At 46.3% G+C, this 18311-nt stretch overlaps 1 protein-coding gene across 12 annotated transcripts in view; it reads left to right on the forward strand.

Annotated features, from left to right (window-relative positions):
• tcf4 (transcription factor 4) overlaps positions 1–18311 on the forward strand; it is a 679628-nt gene that overhangs the window by 423120 nt on the left and 238197 nt on the right. For 10 of the 12 annotated variants that reach the window (XM_085974559.1, XM_085974581.1, XM_085974567.1 and 7 more), the window contains one exon: positions 17182–17317. The exons of 1 other annotated variant lie outside the window; for it this stretch is intronic. In XM_085974559.1, the coding sequence (XP_085830685.1) occupies positions 17182–17317 (136 nt within the window). Of the gene's footprint in view, positions 1–17181; positions 17318–18311 lie in introns of those variants that run through there. One more of the 12 variants, XM_085974631.1, reaches the window with a different exon arrangement.

Raw genomic sequence — 18311 nt, forward strand, 5'->3', positions numbered from 1 at the left:
ACGGGAACAAGGTTAAATGCTTGATTGACTGCGGGAGCACCGAAAGCTTTATTCATCCTAGCCTGGTAAAACGACTTTCACTAACGATAGTCCCCACACAGGGCAAAATCGCCATGGCTGATAAGACTCATACCTCAAAAATTACAGGTTTCTGCGCGGTTATGTTGTCGGTAAAAGGCACTGATTACAGAGATTTTAAACTATTGATAATGCCAGATCTCTGTGTGAGCGTGATCTTGGGTCTGGACTTCCAGTGCCACCACCAAAGTATCACGCTTACCGACGGTGGGTTCCAGCCGCCCCTCACAGTGTGCGGTCTGGCTACCCTGAAGGTCAAGCCGCCCTCTCTGTTCACCAACCTCGCACCCAACTGTCGACCCATAGCGACAAAGAGTAGGCGGTACAGCTGGGAGGATAGACGGTTCATTGCGTCGGAAGTAGAAAGACTCAAGCGGGAGGGTATCATCGAATGCAGTACCAGCCCGTGGCGCGCCCAGGTAGTAGTAGTTAAGGGCAGCGAAAAGAAGCGGATGGTGATAGATTATAGCCAGACGGTTAATCTATACACCCAGCTAGACGCCTACCCTCTGCCCCGCATAGCGGATATGGTTAACCAAATCGCACAATACCGGGTGTTTTCCACCATCGACCTAAAATCGGCATACCACCAGCTCCCCATTAGGCCGGAGGACCGTCCATACACCGCCTTCGAGGCGAACGGACGTCTCTACCACTTCCTCAGAGTCCCCTTTAGGGTAACGAACGGGGCCTCGGTCTTCCAGCGGGAGATGGACCGCATGGTCGATGAGAACCAGTTAACAGCCACCTACCCATACCTAGACAACGTCACCATCTGTGGCCACGACCAGCAAGACCACGACTCGAACCTCGCGAGATTTCTGAAAACCGCCCTCAGACTCAATCTCACCTACAACGAGGATAAGTGTGTCTTTAGCACCACGCGCCTCTGTATCCTGGGCTGTGTGGTGGAAAACGGGGAAATCGGTCCAGACCCCGACCGATTGCGCCCCCTACGGGAGCTACCCCTACCAAACACTCCCAAGGCCCTGAAAAGGTGCCTGGGGTTCTTCTCCTATTACGCCCAATGGGTCCCCAATTATTCCGACAAGGCCCATCCCCTCCTGAAATCAACGTCCTTCCCGCTCATGGCCGAGGCCCACGCCGCTTTCAGCAGCATTAAACACGACATTGAGAAGGCCGCGCTGCGGGCAGTGGACGAAAACATCCCCTTCCAGGTCGAAAGCGATGCGTCCGACTTCGCTTTAGCAGCCACCCTCAACCAGGATGGGCGGCCCGTAGCCATTTTCTCAAGAACCCTCCAAGGGCCCGAGATCAGGCACTCCTCGGTAGAGAAGGAGGCCCAGGCCATAGTGGAGGCAGTGCGGCACTGGAGGCACTACCTAGCCGGCAAACGCTTCACACTGCTTACCGACCAGCGGTCGGTAGCCTTCATGTTTAACAACAAACATAGGGGGAAGATCAAGAACGACAAAATTCTCAGGTGGCGGATCGAACTCTCCGCGTTTGAGTACGACATAATATATAGGCCGGGGGCCCTCAACGAATCCCCCGACGCCCTATCACGAGGGATGTGTGCTACCATCCAGGGGGACAGGCTACAGGGCCTCCACAATGGCCTCTGCCACCCGGGGGTCACCCGGCTATTCCACTTTATAAAATCCCGTAACCTGCCCTATTCCATCGAGGAGGTCCGGTCTATGGCCAGGGACTGCCGCACCTGTGCGGAATGCAAGCCCCGTTTTTTCAGGCCCGACCGAGCCCACCTGATCAAAGCTACACGGCCATTCGAGCGCCTGAGCTTAGATTTCAAGGGACCACTCCCCTCCACCGACCGCAATGTGTACTTTCTCAACATTGTGGACGAGTACTCCCGCTTCCCATTCACCTACCCCTGCCCAGACATGACCAGTGCCACGGTCATCAAGTGCCTCGGCAACCTGTTTTGCACGTTCGGCATGCCTAACTACATCCACACTGACAGGGGGGCGTCGTTCAGGAGCGACGAACTGCGCCAATACCTGCTGTCGAAGGGGATAGCCACGAGTCGGACCACTAGTTATAACCCCCGGGGTAATGGGCAAGTGGAGAGGGAGAACGCGACAGTGTGGAAGGCGGTCACCTTAGCACTCAGGTCTAAAGGCCTCCCCACCTCCCGCTGGCAAGAGGTCCTCCCAGACGTACTCCACTCGATAAGGTCGCTACTGTGTACTGCTACTAACGCCACTCCTCACGAGAAGATGTTTGTTTTTCCCCGCAAATCAACCTCAGGAGTGTCCCTACCCTCGTGGCTCTCCACCCCAGGGACAGTCCTATTACGAAAGCATGTGTGGGGCCACAAAACGGATCCACTCGTGGAGGCAGTACACCTACTCCACGCAAACCCACAGTACGCGTACGTCAAGCACGCCGACGGGCGTGAGGACACCGTGTCCCTAAAGGACCTCGCCTCGGCAGGAAGTGACGACGACCCATCACCACCACCCCAGAACAACCTCCACCATCCCCAGAGGTATCCTCACCACCCCCAGAAGTACCTGCAACACCCCCAGCACATGGGTATGCCCAGGAGGGCACCACGGACTCCCGGTCGGAACCCGAGGTACTGTTGCGACGTTCAGGAAGGACTATCACACCCCCGGACAGACTAAATCTGTAGAAGGGGTGAATGTGATGAAATATATGCCTTCATCAGCCCATGTGTTTTACCTGCTTGTATTGTGTGAACCGCCCCCTTTTGTTCCTATTGTGTGTATTGGCTACGCCCCTGTCTTTTGCCATATAAAGGTCTCAAGAGCTGTATGAGTCATTTCTACCAGACGGGCGATGTGGAAAGACCTGCAATGCTGCAATGTTCTTGGTGATTAAAAGCCTTTAGTTGAATCCTTTAAACTCCTTGTCTTTGAGTTATTGAAGGCACATCAAGCTAATCGCCACAAGTGCGAGTTTTTCCAGAAACAGATCTCGTATTGCGGCCACGTCATCGATGAAGAGGGGTTACATAAGTCCCCTGACAAGATAGAGGCAGTAGTCAAGGCTCCAGCACTGGAAAATGTGTCACAACTGAGGTCGTTCCTCGGGCTGGTAAACTATTACCGCAAGTTCTTACCAAATTTGTCTACGGTATAACACCCGCTGAACATCCTACTGCAAACAGGGGTACCATGGAAGTGGGATGACGAACGTAGACGAGCTTTCCAGAAGTGTAAAGAATTGATCACATCAAAAGAGGTGTTGGCCCATTTCAACCCAGCACTACCAATTCGTTTGGCATGTGATGCATCACCCTACGGCATTGGAGCGGTGCTGTCGCACAAATTCCCAGACGGGTTGGAGAGGCCAGTAGCCTTTGCGTCTCGGTCACTAACCTCAGCCGAGCGCAACTACGCCCAGATTGACAGGGAGGCCCTCAGCCTAGTATGGGGAGTAAAAAAATTCAACCACTATCCGCATGGACAGAAGTTCACCTTGCTGACTGACCACCAACCACTTGTCTCCATCTTTAATCCTAAGAAGGGCGTGCCAGTAATGACTGCACAGCAGTTACAAAGATAGTCCCTGTTTCTAGGGGCGAATCAATATGAAATAGAATATAAAGGCACGAGACAGCATGGGAACGCTGATGGGCTATCGCGCCTGCCACTGCCTACTGTGGAGGAAGCACCAGCAGTGGACCCTATCGAGATATTTTATTCATCGATAATTGAACGATTGCCAGTAACAAACGCGGATATAGAGAAGAAGACCCGCAATGATCCGACGCTGTCACGGGTATATGAATTGACGGTGAGGGGATGGCCAACACATGGCGACTCACTGTTGCCAGCATTCTCATCCAGGGGACAGTGATGTGTGGATCCAGAGTGGTGATTCCACCCAAGTTAAGGGAGAGAGTGCTAAATGAGCTACATGAAGGTCATCTGGGGGGAGTGAAAATGAAAAGCCTAGCTAGGGCTTATGTGTGGTGGCCGGGAATCGATCAACAAATCGAAGACCTAACTAAGAGCTGCTTAGGATGCCAGAAGGTCCAAAATGCACCACCACATGCCCCTCTACACCCATGGGAGTGGCCCTCCTCTCCATGGCAACGGGTGCACATTGATTTCGCTGGGCCATTCATGGACTCAATGTTCTTAATAGCAGTGGATGCTCATTCAAAGTGGCCTGAGGTGATAAAGATGTCTTCAACCACTACAGAGAAAACGATTGCAGTCCTACGGACCATATTTGCCAGAAATGGGTTGCCAGAGCAGATCTGCACTGATAATGGACCACAGTTTGTGTCTGACGAGTTCCAAAAATTCATGAAAAGGAATGGGGTAAGGCATTACACATCCGCCCCGTATCATCCAGCCACCAATGGATTGGCTGAGAGGTTCATACAAACCTTTAAGAAGGCGATAAAGGCCATGTGCGACGAGGAAATTACACTACAGCATAAGATGGACAATTTCTTATTAGCCTACGGAAATGCGACACATGCAGTTACCAACCAGACCCCGGCCATGATGTTCTTTAACCGAAGGTTGAGATCTCGTCTGGACTTGCTCAGACCAAATGTGCGAAGAAATGTTGAGGACAAACAATTCCAGCACATCAACGAGAAGCCGACAAGGAGCTTCAATGTAGGGCAACCAGTCTTGGCCCGGGACTATCGAACAGAGAAGTGGCAACCCGGAACGATATGTACAAGGCAGGGGCCATTAATGTACACAGTGGATGTCGGGGAGAACATTGTGAGACGCCACGTCGATCAGATCTTAGCATCACAGGAATGCGTCAACCCCATGTCTCGAGTACCTGGGGATGAACCCGACATACCGGTAGTATCTACTTCAGACCCAGTAGCAGTGGAACCCGATGAACTACCCAATGAAAGGGGGTCAGAATCGCCTCTGCACCAAGAACAAGAACCTCCGGAAAGGCGCTATCCCGAAAGGGTCAGGAAGCCGCCCCAAAGACTGAATCTATAAATGGACTTTTGTTATTGAATGTACATGTAAAAATGTAATTGTTATTTGAATATTAAGGGGGTATTATTAATCTAAAAAGGGAGGAATTGTAGTGTATGTGCTTTAAGTCAGAACTACTTTTTACAGCTCCTGTATACTGTAGTACCGGCAGTGACCACACCGGTATATAAGCTGTGCGCATGCCTCTGTACCCCAGTCTAGAGATTACCCTCCTCCAGTAAAGACCTGTTATTTGTTTATGTACAGCATCCGTGTAATTATTTATCCACTGAACCACGGATCTAACACAGAGGAGGCTGAGGGGAGACTTAATTGAGATGTATGAAATTATGAGGGGCCTAGATAGAGTGGATAGGGATGACCTATTTCCCTTAGCAGAGAGGTCAATAGCCAGGGGGCATATATTTAATGTAATTAGTAGAAGGATCAGAGGGGAGTTGAGATGTTTTTTCTCCCAGAGGGTGGTGGGGGTCTGGAACTCACTGCCTGAAAGGGTGGTAGAGGCAAAAACCCTCATCACATTTAAAAAGTACAGGAAACTTTGTGCTATCCGGCACCCATGGGACCGAGCTACTGCCGTTTTTTTAAAAGCTCCGGATAGACCAGCGTCAATGTTATCAGATAGGAGCTTTTCATCGCAGTATCTGACAACAAACACTGTTGCTGAGCAACAGCTTGTAAACACTCGGCCCGTGGCTTGGAAGCGTCTCTGAAGCTGTTGCTAAAATACAGAGACGCTTTCTAGAGCCTGCCGTGTCTGACCACGAACACTGTTGCTCAGCAACAGCTTGTAAACACTCGGCCCAGTAGCTTGGAAGCGTCTCTGAAGCTGTTGCTAAACGACAAAGACGCTTTCCAGAGCCTGCCTGTGAAAAGAATGCTAGGAGAAAAAAAAACCTAACCAAAACGGCTGCTGATTTCTGCCGTTAGATCAAAGTTGCCGGACATTCAACTTCCGGATAGCTCAAAGTTTCCTGTACTTGGATATGCACTTGAAGTGCCGTAACCTACAAGGCTACGAAGAGCTGGAAAGTGGGATTAGGCTGGATAGCTCTTTTTCGGCCAGCACAGACACGATGGGCTGAATGCCCTCCTTCTGTGCCATAAATTTCTATGATTTAATGATTCCACGTACCCTCTACTGCAATGCTTTCTGGTTCAACCAGAAGGGAGAAATAGTTTGGACAGTGAATGTTTTAATGGCTACTGCATGTGCTTTTTCCCTTGACTGAATGAAACCCTAAGGGAGCAAAATTGTGCTCAGTAGCGCCCATAACCCCAACCCTAACCCATTTTGGGAGCTACAAAGTCGTTTAAGTTTCCAAAATGGCGTTTGTGGCACACGCACACATTTCTGCCATATTGGTAAAGGGGTTAGCGTGTGCAAAACTAATGTCCGCCGGAAGTATGCAGAGCAGGCAGATCATGACGTCACGCTGGTTTGACACCAGCGCTGCCATATTGGAGCTCCACGCTTCAGCCTACACCCTCTCTTAACCTGCCACAGCTAAACACACGTTCAACAGCATGAACGAACCCCACCAGCACTATTTAAAGGGATCATCAACTATTTACAGGCTAGTTGTTGGATTATTTCTCTGGCTCTTGCTGAAATTCTACACATTTTGGGTGCTTCTCCGTACTTGTTAAAAGTTTCAGTAGTCTACGGGGAGTGGTCTGGCTCGTGCTGAAGTACTTTTTTGGTAACTTAGCGGCTTCTGCACAAACCAATTGCTTCTGGACCTGGGTGCACTAGTAGGCCTTCCTCTTGGAATTGAGCATGACTGGGAGAATGAGTAGAGGCCACACAGAGCAGGACAAGCTGCTAGAAGAGGGAGGAGGAGGAGGGGGGAGCAGGGCTCTCAGCGGGAGGCCATATCCGCCCAGGTTGTTCAGGGTGCAGTTCTCCTACTTGAACTTCAGCGACGACCAATGTTTGAGACGTCTCCGCCTCACTAAGGAGGACGTCACTGAAATCTACCAACTGCTGCAGCCACAACCCCAACCTCAGAGCAGGGCAAGGACCGCATTGCCAGTGGCTGTCAAGGTGACCGTGTCTATGAATTTTTATGCATCTGGCTCCTTCCAGGCTGGTGCTGGAGATATTAACAATATCTCACAGTTTGTATGCACTGCTGCATAAGGGAGGCCACTGAATCTCTCTATTCAAAGAGAGATAACTTAGTTTCACTCCCTCTTGCCAGAAATAAACAGGCGGAGCGAGCATGAGGGTTTGCAAGGATTGCAGGCTTCCCCATGGTGGAGGGTTCCATTGACTGCATGCAGATTGCTTTGCAGGCACTGCATGTCAACTCTGCCATATACCAGAACCGAAATGGATTCCACTCCCTCAACGTGCAGTTGGTGTGTGACCATAGGCAACGCAGCGTGCAGGTCAGTGCCCAGTATCCTGGCAGCAGTCATGATGCCTTCATTCTGCGGTAGTCCGCTGTACCAGCTGTACTTCAGACATCACGGCAAACCAAAGGGTGGCTACTGGACGATAGGAGCTGTCTGTTGACGACATGGCTCATGACTCTGGTTTGCAACCCATGCACATGTGCGCAGCAGGCATACAACAAGAACCATTCTGCCTCAAGAAGTCTGATAGAGCAGACTATTGGCATTCTGAAGCAATGATTACACTGCCTGGACCTCTCTGGAGGAGCCCTGCAGTACTCGACTGAATGGGTCTCAAGATTTGTTATGCTCTGCTGCATGCTGCACAACCTTGCTATCATGAGGGATCCCCGCGCCCGTTTTCGGGGGCTAACCAATTTATAGCCCTAAATGTTTATATCTGTGTGTGTCCCTCTATGTGACATCTTCATTTATTGCTAAGAGTTCAATTCAGCAGGCTAGCTGGGAGCTTACTTATAGGTGTGGGCCTATATCCTCTGGAGTTTAGAAGAATGAGAGGTTATGTCATTGAAACGTATAAAATTCTTCGAGGGCTTGACAAGGTAGATGCTATGAGGCTGTTTCTCCTGGCTGGAGAGTCTAGAACTAGGACTCATAGCCTCAGTATAAGAGGTCAGCCATTTAGGACTGAGATAAGGAGAAATTTCTTCACTCTGAGGTTTGTGAATCTTGGAATTCTCTACCCCAGAGGGCTGTGGATGCTCAGTCATTGAGTATATTCAAGATACAGTCTTCTTTAAAAATCCCTCCATTAAATTTTGTGCTTCCCTCCTGTTTGTATTTGATTTCTCCTAGAAAAAAGCTAATTATTAGGAATATAAGTATTATTGAAAATTGATACTAATTTACCTTTTACATTGTTTTGAGTAAAACTTTTCCCTTAATTTTTCTCATTTGTCTTTTAGATTATCTTTTATGTTTTTTTGTCTATTTTTCATGATCTCTTTCCTGCTTGTTCTTTTAGAACCCTTTCAAACTCTCCTAAGCCTTTCATTAATTTTGTGTAATTTTCCATCTTGTCCTTGTTTGTCTATCTATTAAGCAGATTTTATGCCTTTCGTCATCTCTCTTTCTGCCACTTGAATTATACCACCGGACAAATAATCTAAGAGAAATAAATAAAATCCACATGGAATGGTTATGGCCAGTCTTCCACCAAGGGATTATCTTCCCCTTAGGTCTCACATAGTAAGAGTGGTCAATGATAAAAAATAAATAATGTTTGACATTCACATCTGAACTTAAACTCAGCATCTGATAGAGGAAAGAAAATTTAACATTTCCACATTTCTTCATCAGAACTCAAGAATGGTCACTGTCTAAAGTCCTATCAACCTGGCAGGACTTGCAGTTCTGGAGAGGACTGAACAGTCAAGTCGGAACTCCTCTATGAGTTTCAAGTATGAATCATTGAAACTCATATAGAAATAATAAACGGGAACTAGGAGAAATGCCAGTGCCATACAGTATTTCAGGGTATAGTGAGTTTTCTAAAAATATATATAAATTTAGTGGAGTGTAAAGCTTCTAAAACTATGGTTCTTAAACTAATGATTTCCTTGCTGGTATGGATAAGCCAATGCATCGTGCAGCAATATTCTACTGTTTGCCTAAAGCAAGATTTGTGCAGTCAGCTGACTAGTTATCAGAAGACTCATTCTTCATTGACAGGATATCTTTGTTGCGCAATATGTGCGAAAACAAGTCTAACTACTTTATTTGAGACCAGGCATTGACTTGTGTTTCAATTATTCAGGAACATCATCATAATACACACAACGCCCTTCTTATACATACATAGTTTTAATGAGTTGGTTATTTTGCGTTTTATGGTGAGGTGCGTGCTATATAGTGAATGTCGCATAACAGCGAATAACAGATGGCTGAAAGCATATTGCACCCTTGAACAGATGCTCATCCTTTTTTAAAATATAAATCTGTATAATATATGCAGGCTTCAGCTTTTGTCTGTCACGAATCTAACCTATTCTAGTTTTGCAGTAAGAGTGCGTATTTTTCTATAGCTGCCACTGCATTTCCATTATCACCAGAGTGGGTGGAATGAGTAAAGTCTGAATTAATTCTTAGGATGAAGCAAAGTAAATTGCCTGAGATTTTTGCACGCAGTAAGTTCCTGATCTCAGTTAGGATAGGAAGAGGGATTGAACATGGGAAAATTGAAGAGTTGTCAACTCACTTCATTTTTGTACACTTCCTATGGTAACATCTTGAACTACTGTCTCATGAGCCCAGAGATCAAAACATATCCTTAAAAGTCATTCAGAAATAACTGTCAGTGAGAACATTTCACCAGAAGTAGAAAACAAAGAAAGGGAGATGAGGGGTGGAAAACTCCTTTTCTCAATTTTCTCCCTTCTTCTCCACAGGATGCTACTTTATGCTTGAATGTGGTTCCATGGGTGCCTCAGCTCTCTGCTATCTTGCTAAGTGATCAATTCTTCGTATGTGAACCAAGATAATAAGTGTTCACAGGAGAGGGCATGATAGCCTAGTGGTTACATTACTGGACACGTAATCATAGAAGCATAGATATTTACAACACAGAAGGAGGCCATTCGACCCATTGTGTCTGTGCCGACCGAAAAAGAGCCATCCAGCCTAATCCCACTTTCTAGTTCTTGGTCCATAGCCTTGTAGGTTACGGCACTTCAAGTGCATATGCAAATACTTTTTAAATGTAATGAGTGTTTCTGCCTCTACCACCCTTTCAGGCAGTGAGTTCCAGACCCCCACCACCCTCTGGGTGAAAAACGTTCTCCTCAACACCCCTCTAATCCTGAACTTAATGTCAAGTTTGCAGATGATACCAAACTAGGAGAGAGAAGTTGAGTCAGAAAAGTAGCTGGGACCCACAGAAAGATTAAAATCTGTAAATGGGTAAAACAGATAAACATAGAAACATAGAAGATAGGAGCAGGAGTAGGCCATTCGGCTCTTCGAGCCTGCTCCGCCATTCAATGAGATCATGGCTGATCATCCAAATTCAGTACCCTGTCCCTGCCTTCTCCCCATATCCCTTGATCCCTTTAGCCTTAAGAAATATATCCAACTCTTTTTTGAATATATTTAATGAACTGGCCTCCACCGCCCTCTGTGGCAGAGAATTCCACAGGTTCACCACTCTCTGGGTGAAGAAATTCCTCCTCATTTCAGTCCTAAATGGCTTACCCCTTATCCTTAGACTATGACCCCCTGGTTCTGGACTCCCCGGCCATCATAAACCTCCTTCCTGCATCTAGTCTGTCCAGGCCTGATAGAATTTTATAAGTTTCGATGAGATCCCCTCTCAATCTTCTAAACTCCAGTGAGTATAAGCCCAATCGACACAATCTCTCCTCATACGTCATTCCTGCCATCCCAGGTATCAGCCTGGTGAATCTTCGCTGCACTCCTTCCATGGCAAGAACGTCCTTCCTCAGGTAAGGCGACCAAAACTGCACACAATACTCAAGGTGCGGTCTCACCAAGGCCCTGTACAACTGTAGCAAGACATCCTTGTTCCTGTACTCGAACCCTCTTGCTACGAAGGCCAACATACCATTTGCCTTCTTAACCGCCTGCTGCACCTGCATGCTTACCTTCAGCGACTGGTGCACAAGAACACCCAGGTCTCTTTGCACTTCCCCTTCTCCCAATCTATTGCCATTCAAATAATAATCTGCCTTCCTGTTTTTGCCACCAAAGTGGATAACCTCACATTTATCCACATTATAGTGCATTTGCCATGTTTCTGCCCAATCACCCAACCTGTCCAAATCGTACTGGAGTTTCACGACATCCTTCTCACAGCATACCCTCCCACCCAGCTTTGTGTCGTCTGCAAATTTGGAGCAGCACGGTGGCATAGTGGATAGCACTGTTGCCTCACAGCGCCAGGAACCCGTGTTCGAATCCGGCCTCGGGTGACTGTCTGTGTGGAGTTTGCACAATCTCCCCATGTTTGCGTGGGTTTCCTCCGGGTGCTCCGGTTTCCTCCCACAGTCCAAAGATGTGCGGGTTAGGTTGATTGGCCATGATCAATTGACCATTAGTGTTAGGGGGATTAAAATATGTGGCGTTACGGGGATAGGGTGGGATATGTGTTGGTGTAGGGGTTACGGGGATCGGGTGGGATATGTGTCGGTGCAGGCTCGATGGGCCAAAATGGCCTCTCTCTGCACTGTGGGGGTTTCTGTGATCTGTGATTCTGTGATATTACATCCAATTCCCTCATCCAGATCATTAATATATATTGTGAACAGCTGGGTCCCAGGACCGATCCTTGCGGTACCCCACTAGTCACTGCCTGCCACTCGGAAAACAACCCGATAATTCCAACTCTTTGCTTTCTGTCCGCCAACCAGTTCTCTATCCAAGTCAATACCTTGCCCCCAATCCCATGTGCCTTAATTTTGCATGCTAATCTCTTATGTGGGACCTTATCGAAAGCCTTCTGAAAGTCCAAATACACCACATCCACTGGTTCTCCCTTATCTATTTTACCAGTTACATCCCCAAAAAATTCCAGTACATTGGTCAAGCATGATTTACCTTTTGTAAATCCATGTTGACTTTGTCCGATCCTGTCACTGCTTTCCAAGTGCTCTGCTATTGCATCTTTTATAATGGACTCTAGCATTTTCCCCACTACTGATGTCAGGCTTACCAGTCAATAATTCCCCGCTTTTTCTCTACCACCTTTTTTGAACAGTGGGGTAACATTAGCTACCCTCCAATCCATGGGTACTGTTCCAGAGTCTATCGAGTTCTGAAAGATGACCAGCAATGCATCTACTATTTCTAGGGCCACTTCCTTAAGTACCCTGGGATGTAGATTATCAGGCCCTGGGGATTTATCGGCCTTCAGTCCCATCAATTTTCCTAACACCATTTCCCTACAAATACTGATTTCTTTCAGTTCCACCCTTTCATCAGACCCTATGTTCCCCGGCATCTCTGGGAGGTTATTTGTGTCCTCCTTTGTGAAGACGGAACCAAAATATGTATTTAGTTGGTCTGCCATTTCTTTGTTCCCCATTATAAATTCCCCTGATTCTGACTGCAAGGGACCTACGCTTGACTTCACCAATCTTTTTCTCTTCACATATCTATAAAAGCTTTTACAGTCAGTTTTTATGTTCCCTGCAAGCTTACTCCCATATTCTATTTTCCCTTTCTTAATTAATCCCTTTGTCCTCCTTTGTTGAATCCTAAACTGTTCCCAATCCTCAGGATTATTGCTTATTCTGGCCAATTTATATGTCCTCTCCTTGGATCTTATGCTATCCCTAATTTCCCTTGTTAGCCACGGTTGAGTCACTTTTTTGTTTTACTTTTATGCCAAACTGGGATGAACAAATTCTGTAGTTCATCCATTCGGTCTTTGAATGTTTGCCATTGCCTATCCACCGTCAACCCTTTGAGTGCCATTCCCCAATCAATCCTACCCAACTCGCTCCTCAGACCATCGTAGTTTCCTTTATTTAAATTGAGGACCCTAGTTTCTGAGTCAACTACTTCATTCTCCATCTTAATGAAGAATTCGATCATATTATGATCGCTCCGACCCAAGGGGCCTCGTACAACAAGATTGCTAATTAATCCTTTCTCGTTACATAATACCCAGTCTAAGATGGCCTGAGCTCTGGTTGGTTCCTCAACATATTGGTCCAGGAAACCATCCCATAAACACTCCAGGAATTCCTCCTCCACAGTATTGTTACTAATTTGGTTGGCCCAATCTATATGTAGATTAAAGTCACCCATGATGACTGCTGTGCCCTTATTGCACGCTTCTTTAATTTCCCTTTTAATGCCATCCCCAACCTCCACCTTACTGTTTGGAGGTCTATATACCACTCCCACTAACGTTTTTTTCCCCTTAGTATTTCTCAATTCTACCCATACAGATTCCACATCATCAGAGCTAATATCCTTCATTACAATTGTGTTAATCCCTTCTTTAACCAGTAATGCTACCCCACCTCCCTTTCCTTTTTGCCTATCTTTCCTGAATATCGAATACCCCTGGATGTTGAGTTCCCAGTCTTGGCCATCCTTGAGCCACGTTTCCGTAATCCCAACCAAATCGTATTCGTTTACCTCTATTTGCGCAGCCAATTCATCCACCTTATTACAAATGCTCCTCGCATTAAGACACAAAGCCTTCAGGCTTGTTTTTTTAACGCTCTTAGACCTATTAGAATTATTATTTACTGTGGCCATGTTTGATTTAAACCGTTGATTTCTCTGACTGCCACTTTTGTTTTTCTCCTTCCTATCTTTTGCTTTTATCCTTGTTTCCCTTTCCTCTGTCTCCATGCTCAGGTTCCCAACCCCCTGCCATTTTAGTTTAAACCCTCCCCCACAGCACTAGCAAACACTCCCCCTAGGACATCGGTTCCGGCCCTGCCCAGGTGCAGACCGTCCGGTTTGAACTGGTCCCACCTCCCCCAGAACCGGTTCCAATGTCCCAGGAACTTGAATCCCTACCCCTGGCACCATTCCTCTCGCCACGTATTCATCTGAAGTATCCTTATATTTCTACTCTGACTAGTGTAAGGTACTGCACATTAAAGGAAAATATGGCCAGATGTATACTGGTGAGTTATTAATGGTGTATTGTAGAAGTTGAAAGTGATTCGGGGGTTGTTCATAAACTTGCCAATGAATGTGTCATCACTATAAAGGAAGAATCAGCAAAATCAACTGAATGCTGAACTATATTGCCAAATGAGTAGAGTATTAGTTATAGGCGGTTATACTGAATGAAACTATATAATAGTCTGGTCAACCAGTATTTTTGAGTACCGTGTCAATTTGGTCACCAAGATACAAGAACAATATTTAAGCTCTGGAGGCAGGAGTGTTCCCTAGCATTAGGTGACAGCTATGAAAAAAGAAAGACTTGCATTTATATAGCGCCTTTCATGACCACTGGGCGTCCCAATGTGCTTTACAGCCAATCAAGTACTTTTTGAAGTGTAGTCACTGCTGTAATGTAGGAAACGCGGCAGCCAATTTGCGCACAGCTAGATCCCACATACAGCAATGTGATAATGACCAAATAATCTGTTTTTTTAATGATGTTGATTGAGGGATAAATATTGGCCAGGACACCGGGGATAACTCCCCTGCCCTTCTTCGAAATAGTGCCATGGGATCTTTTACGCCCACCTGAGAGAGCAGACAGGGCCTCGGTTTAACATCTCATCTGAAAGACGACACCTCCGACAGTGCGGCACTCCCTGACTGGAGTGTCAGCCTAGATTTTTGTGCTCAAGTCTCTGGAGTAGCACTCGAACCCACAGCCTTCTGACTCAGAGGTGAGGGTGCTACCAACAGAGCCATGGCTGACATGAGGGAAGACTAGAAAAACCATGACTCTAGCTTTGAAGGAAGCTGGCTAAGGATAGTTTGAAGAAGGGTCCAACCCGAAACGTCAACTCAAATTTCTCTCCACGGATGTTGCCTGACCTGCTGAGTTTTTCCAGCATTTTCTGTTGTTATTTCGGATTTCCAACATCTGCAGTATTTTGCTATCGTAAGGATAGTAAGATATTAAATGGTATAGAGAATGTAAATCGGGAGCACTACAAAGTAAGTCAAGACAGCAGGAGAGTGGAGCATAGTTTCAAATTGATGAAAGATGAATTTTGGGCTAATGTCGAAACGAATTTCTTTACAAAAAGAGTATTCAACACTTGGCATAGGTTTCCAGGTCAAACCATGGCCGCAGAAACTCAAACGACAAAGAGTCATTTGAGAGTCAATTGGAAGCTGTGATTGGGAGATTGTAGGTTTTTCTTTTTGGCTTGTTGAGCTAGGTGCAGCCAAATGGTCTTCCTTGCCTGCATTTATCTCATGAGCTTGTGCAATGTAGTGTGCCAAAGCTACATCAGCTGAGAGCAAATTCAACTTGGACAGTGATTGAAGCTGGGTGGGTCCTGGTCAGTGGGGCTCATTTGAACCCTAGGATTTAAGATCATGCAATCTGATCCAGTGAAGATCTGTTTCACAATGACAATTTCTCATCTACATGCTGCTCCTCGGCGACATCATCCGAAAATACAATGTCAGGCTCTACATGCAGGCTGACGACACCCAGCTCTACCTCGGCACCACTCCTCCACTGCCTCTGTGTTATCAAACTGCTTGTCTGACATCCAGTCCTGGATGAACCGAAATTTCCTCCAATTAAACATTGGGAAGAGTGAAGCCATGTCTTCGGACCGCGGCACAAACTCTGTTCCCTAGCCACCGATTCCATTCCCTTCCCCGGCCACTGTCTTACAATGAACCACATTGTTCACAACCTCTGCGTTTTATATGATGCTGAGTTGAGCTTCCGAACCCATATCCTCTCCATGAAAAAGACCGCCTACTTCCACCTCCATAACATCACCCATCTCCACCCCTGCCTCAGCCTATCTGCTGATGAAACCAACATCCATGCTTTTGGTACTTCCAGACTCGACTATTCCAATCATCTCATGGTCGGCCTCCCATCCTCCATAAACTGAAGCTCATTCAAATCTCGGCTGCCTGTATCTTAACTCGCACCCAAGTCCCATTGACCCATGTGCTCGCTGAGCTACTTTGGTACCCAGCCCAGCACCGCTTTGATTTTAAAATTCTCATCATCAAGTTCACAATCCTCAATGACCTCACTTCTCCCTATCTATGTAGCCTGCTCCAGCCTACAATGCTCTGAGAACTCTGCTTTCCTTCAACTCTGGGCTCTTGTGCATCTCCCACTTCCTTCGCCCCACCATTGGTGGCCGTGCCTTCTGCCGTCTAGGCCCCAAGCTCTGGAATTACCTTCCTAAACCTCTCCGCCTCTCCACCTCCCTCTCCTCCTTTAAGATGCTACTTCAAACCTACCTCTTTGACCAAGATTTTGCTCACCTGTCCTAATTCTTAAGCTTGGTGTCAATTTTTGTCTGATTACGCTCCTGTGAAGCGCCTTGGAACGTTTTACTGCATTAAAGGTGCTATATAAATGCAAGTTGTTGTTGTTGACTTGTTATGGATAGGATACCGGCAGCTGAGTTTTGAATGAGCTGAAGATTTTGGAAGTTGGAGGATAGGATGAAACCATGAGAGCATTTGAATAGTGAAGTCTGGAAGTGAGGCTTTCGTCAGCAGATGGCCTGAGGTAGGGACGGAGGTGGATGATGTTATAGAGGTGGAAATAAACAGTCTTTGTGATGGAGAGGAAGTGGTGTCAGAAGCTTAGTTTGTGGAGGTTGAATTGGATGCTGAAGTTATGAACAATCTGGTTCAGCCTGAGACAGTGGCAGGGAAGGGAGGTGGAGTTGATGGGTTTGACGTTTGTGGTTGGCGGCCGAAGGTGATGGCTTCGGCCTTCCCAGTGTTTATCTGGAAGAAGTTGTGAATCTTCAGTAGACTAGGTAGCTATAAGAGTGTGGACTACAGCACTGAAAGAAAAAGCGACACATAATCCTGAAAACAATAACATTTGGTTATTGGGGAGAAGAGTCCCACATCTTGGTGTTGCCATAAACTTCATCTTTCCTTAAATCATCACAAGTTCATACCATAGGATTGTAGTCACAATGTTTACATTTTTTAAAAATTGGCAACTGCATTCAGTAGAGTATGAAGAATGAATAGTGCAGTCAAATGAGGCAGTAAAGATGTGAAATAGATCTATCCTGGCTACTATCACACAGTAAGAACAAACAGGCTATCCTAACATTTTTTTTCTTTTTTTTGTATGTTACAGTCAAGTCTCCTTGGGCCTGACATAGGTATGGGCAGTCCAGGAGCCTTATCACCTACAGGCACCAAGCCTGGGTCACAGTATTATCCATATTCCAGCAATAATCCCCGCCGGCGACCAATGCATGACTCCTCAATGGGTGAGTGCTGTTCCACCTTTAACTTCTATTATTGACCTCACCACTTTAATCCTTTTGAGTTTTAAATGGCCTTTTGCAACTCTTAAAGCACACCCACGTTCTGTCATACCTTCAAAAACTATTTTGATTTTACTTTTAGCAACATTTACAATGCTAAATGTTATGAATTGCCACTTGAGAAATGGACAGAGGTTTCTTAATTAAGTCTGAGAAACAAATGCATTATTTTGGGAGTGGAAAATAAAGTTTGCTGTTAGAGTGTAAAAGAGCACTCAGTGTTCTTCCAATGGCTGCTACAGTTCATCCAGTGGGTTTCTGCAAGCCTTGGATTGAGGGCTTGCTGCTTCCAGGGCAGCTAAAGAGGAAGGCCAAATTGTTTCAAAATGTTTTAAAAATCAAGGGTTTCCGAGTGAACCCCTTAATGGGGCCCTTTGAAATTTAAATCCCCTCTCCCCATCTACCGTAACAACACTGAATACCAGGTTATGCTGGCATTCCTTATATCCAGCATTGCCATAACAGTAATGATGGAAATGCACCATGTGATGTCACTCTGTCATTACCACGCAATTTGAATTTGTCCACCCATATTTAGGTGGAAGTATTCAGCAGGTCATTGTCACTTCTGTTGGAAAATATCAGAAGTGATGGTGATTGGCCAGGAACCAGCAGAATGACTGATTTTCTGCCCCGGATCTGAGCAGAAAGCCCGGATTTCCAACATACCTAATGTTTCATTGAAGAATGTAAGAAATGGGTGAGTTCTGCTGATGCCCAGATCCTTACTGATATGTAGCCATTCAGTATTGTAGGCAAGATATCAGCAACACATAATAGAAGGTACAGGAAACTTTGTGCTATCCGGCACCCACGGGACCGAGCTGCTGCCGTTGCCTAAAAAGTGCCGTACTCTCCAGAGTTAATGTTGAGAGATACGGAGATTCTTATCTCCGTATTTGACAACAAACACTGTTGCTTAGCAACAGCTTCTAAA

This window comes from Somniosus microcephalus, chromosome 2 (assembly GCF_052327205.1).
Source record: "Somniosus microcephalus isolate GS21.2 chromosome 2, FLI_Smic_1.0, whole genome shotgun sequence".
Lineage (NCBI taxonomy): Eukaryota > Metazoa > Chordata > Chondrichthyes > Squaliformes > Somniosidae > Somniosus > Somniosus microcephalus.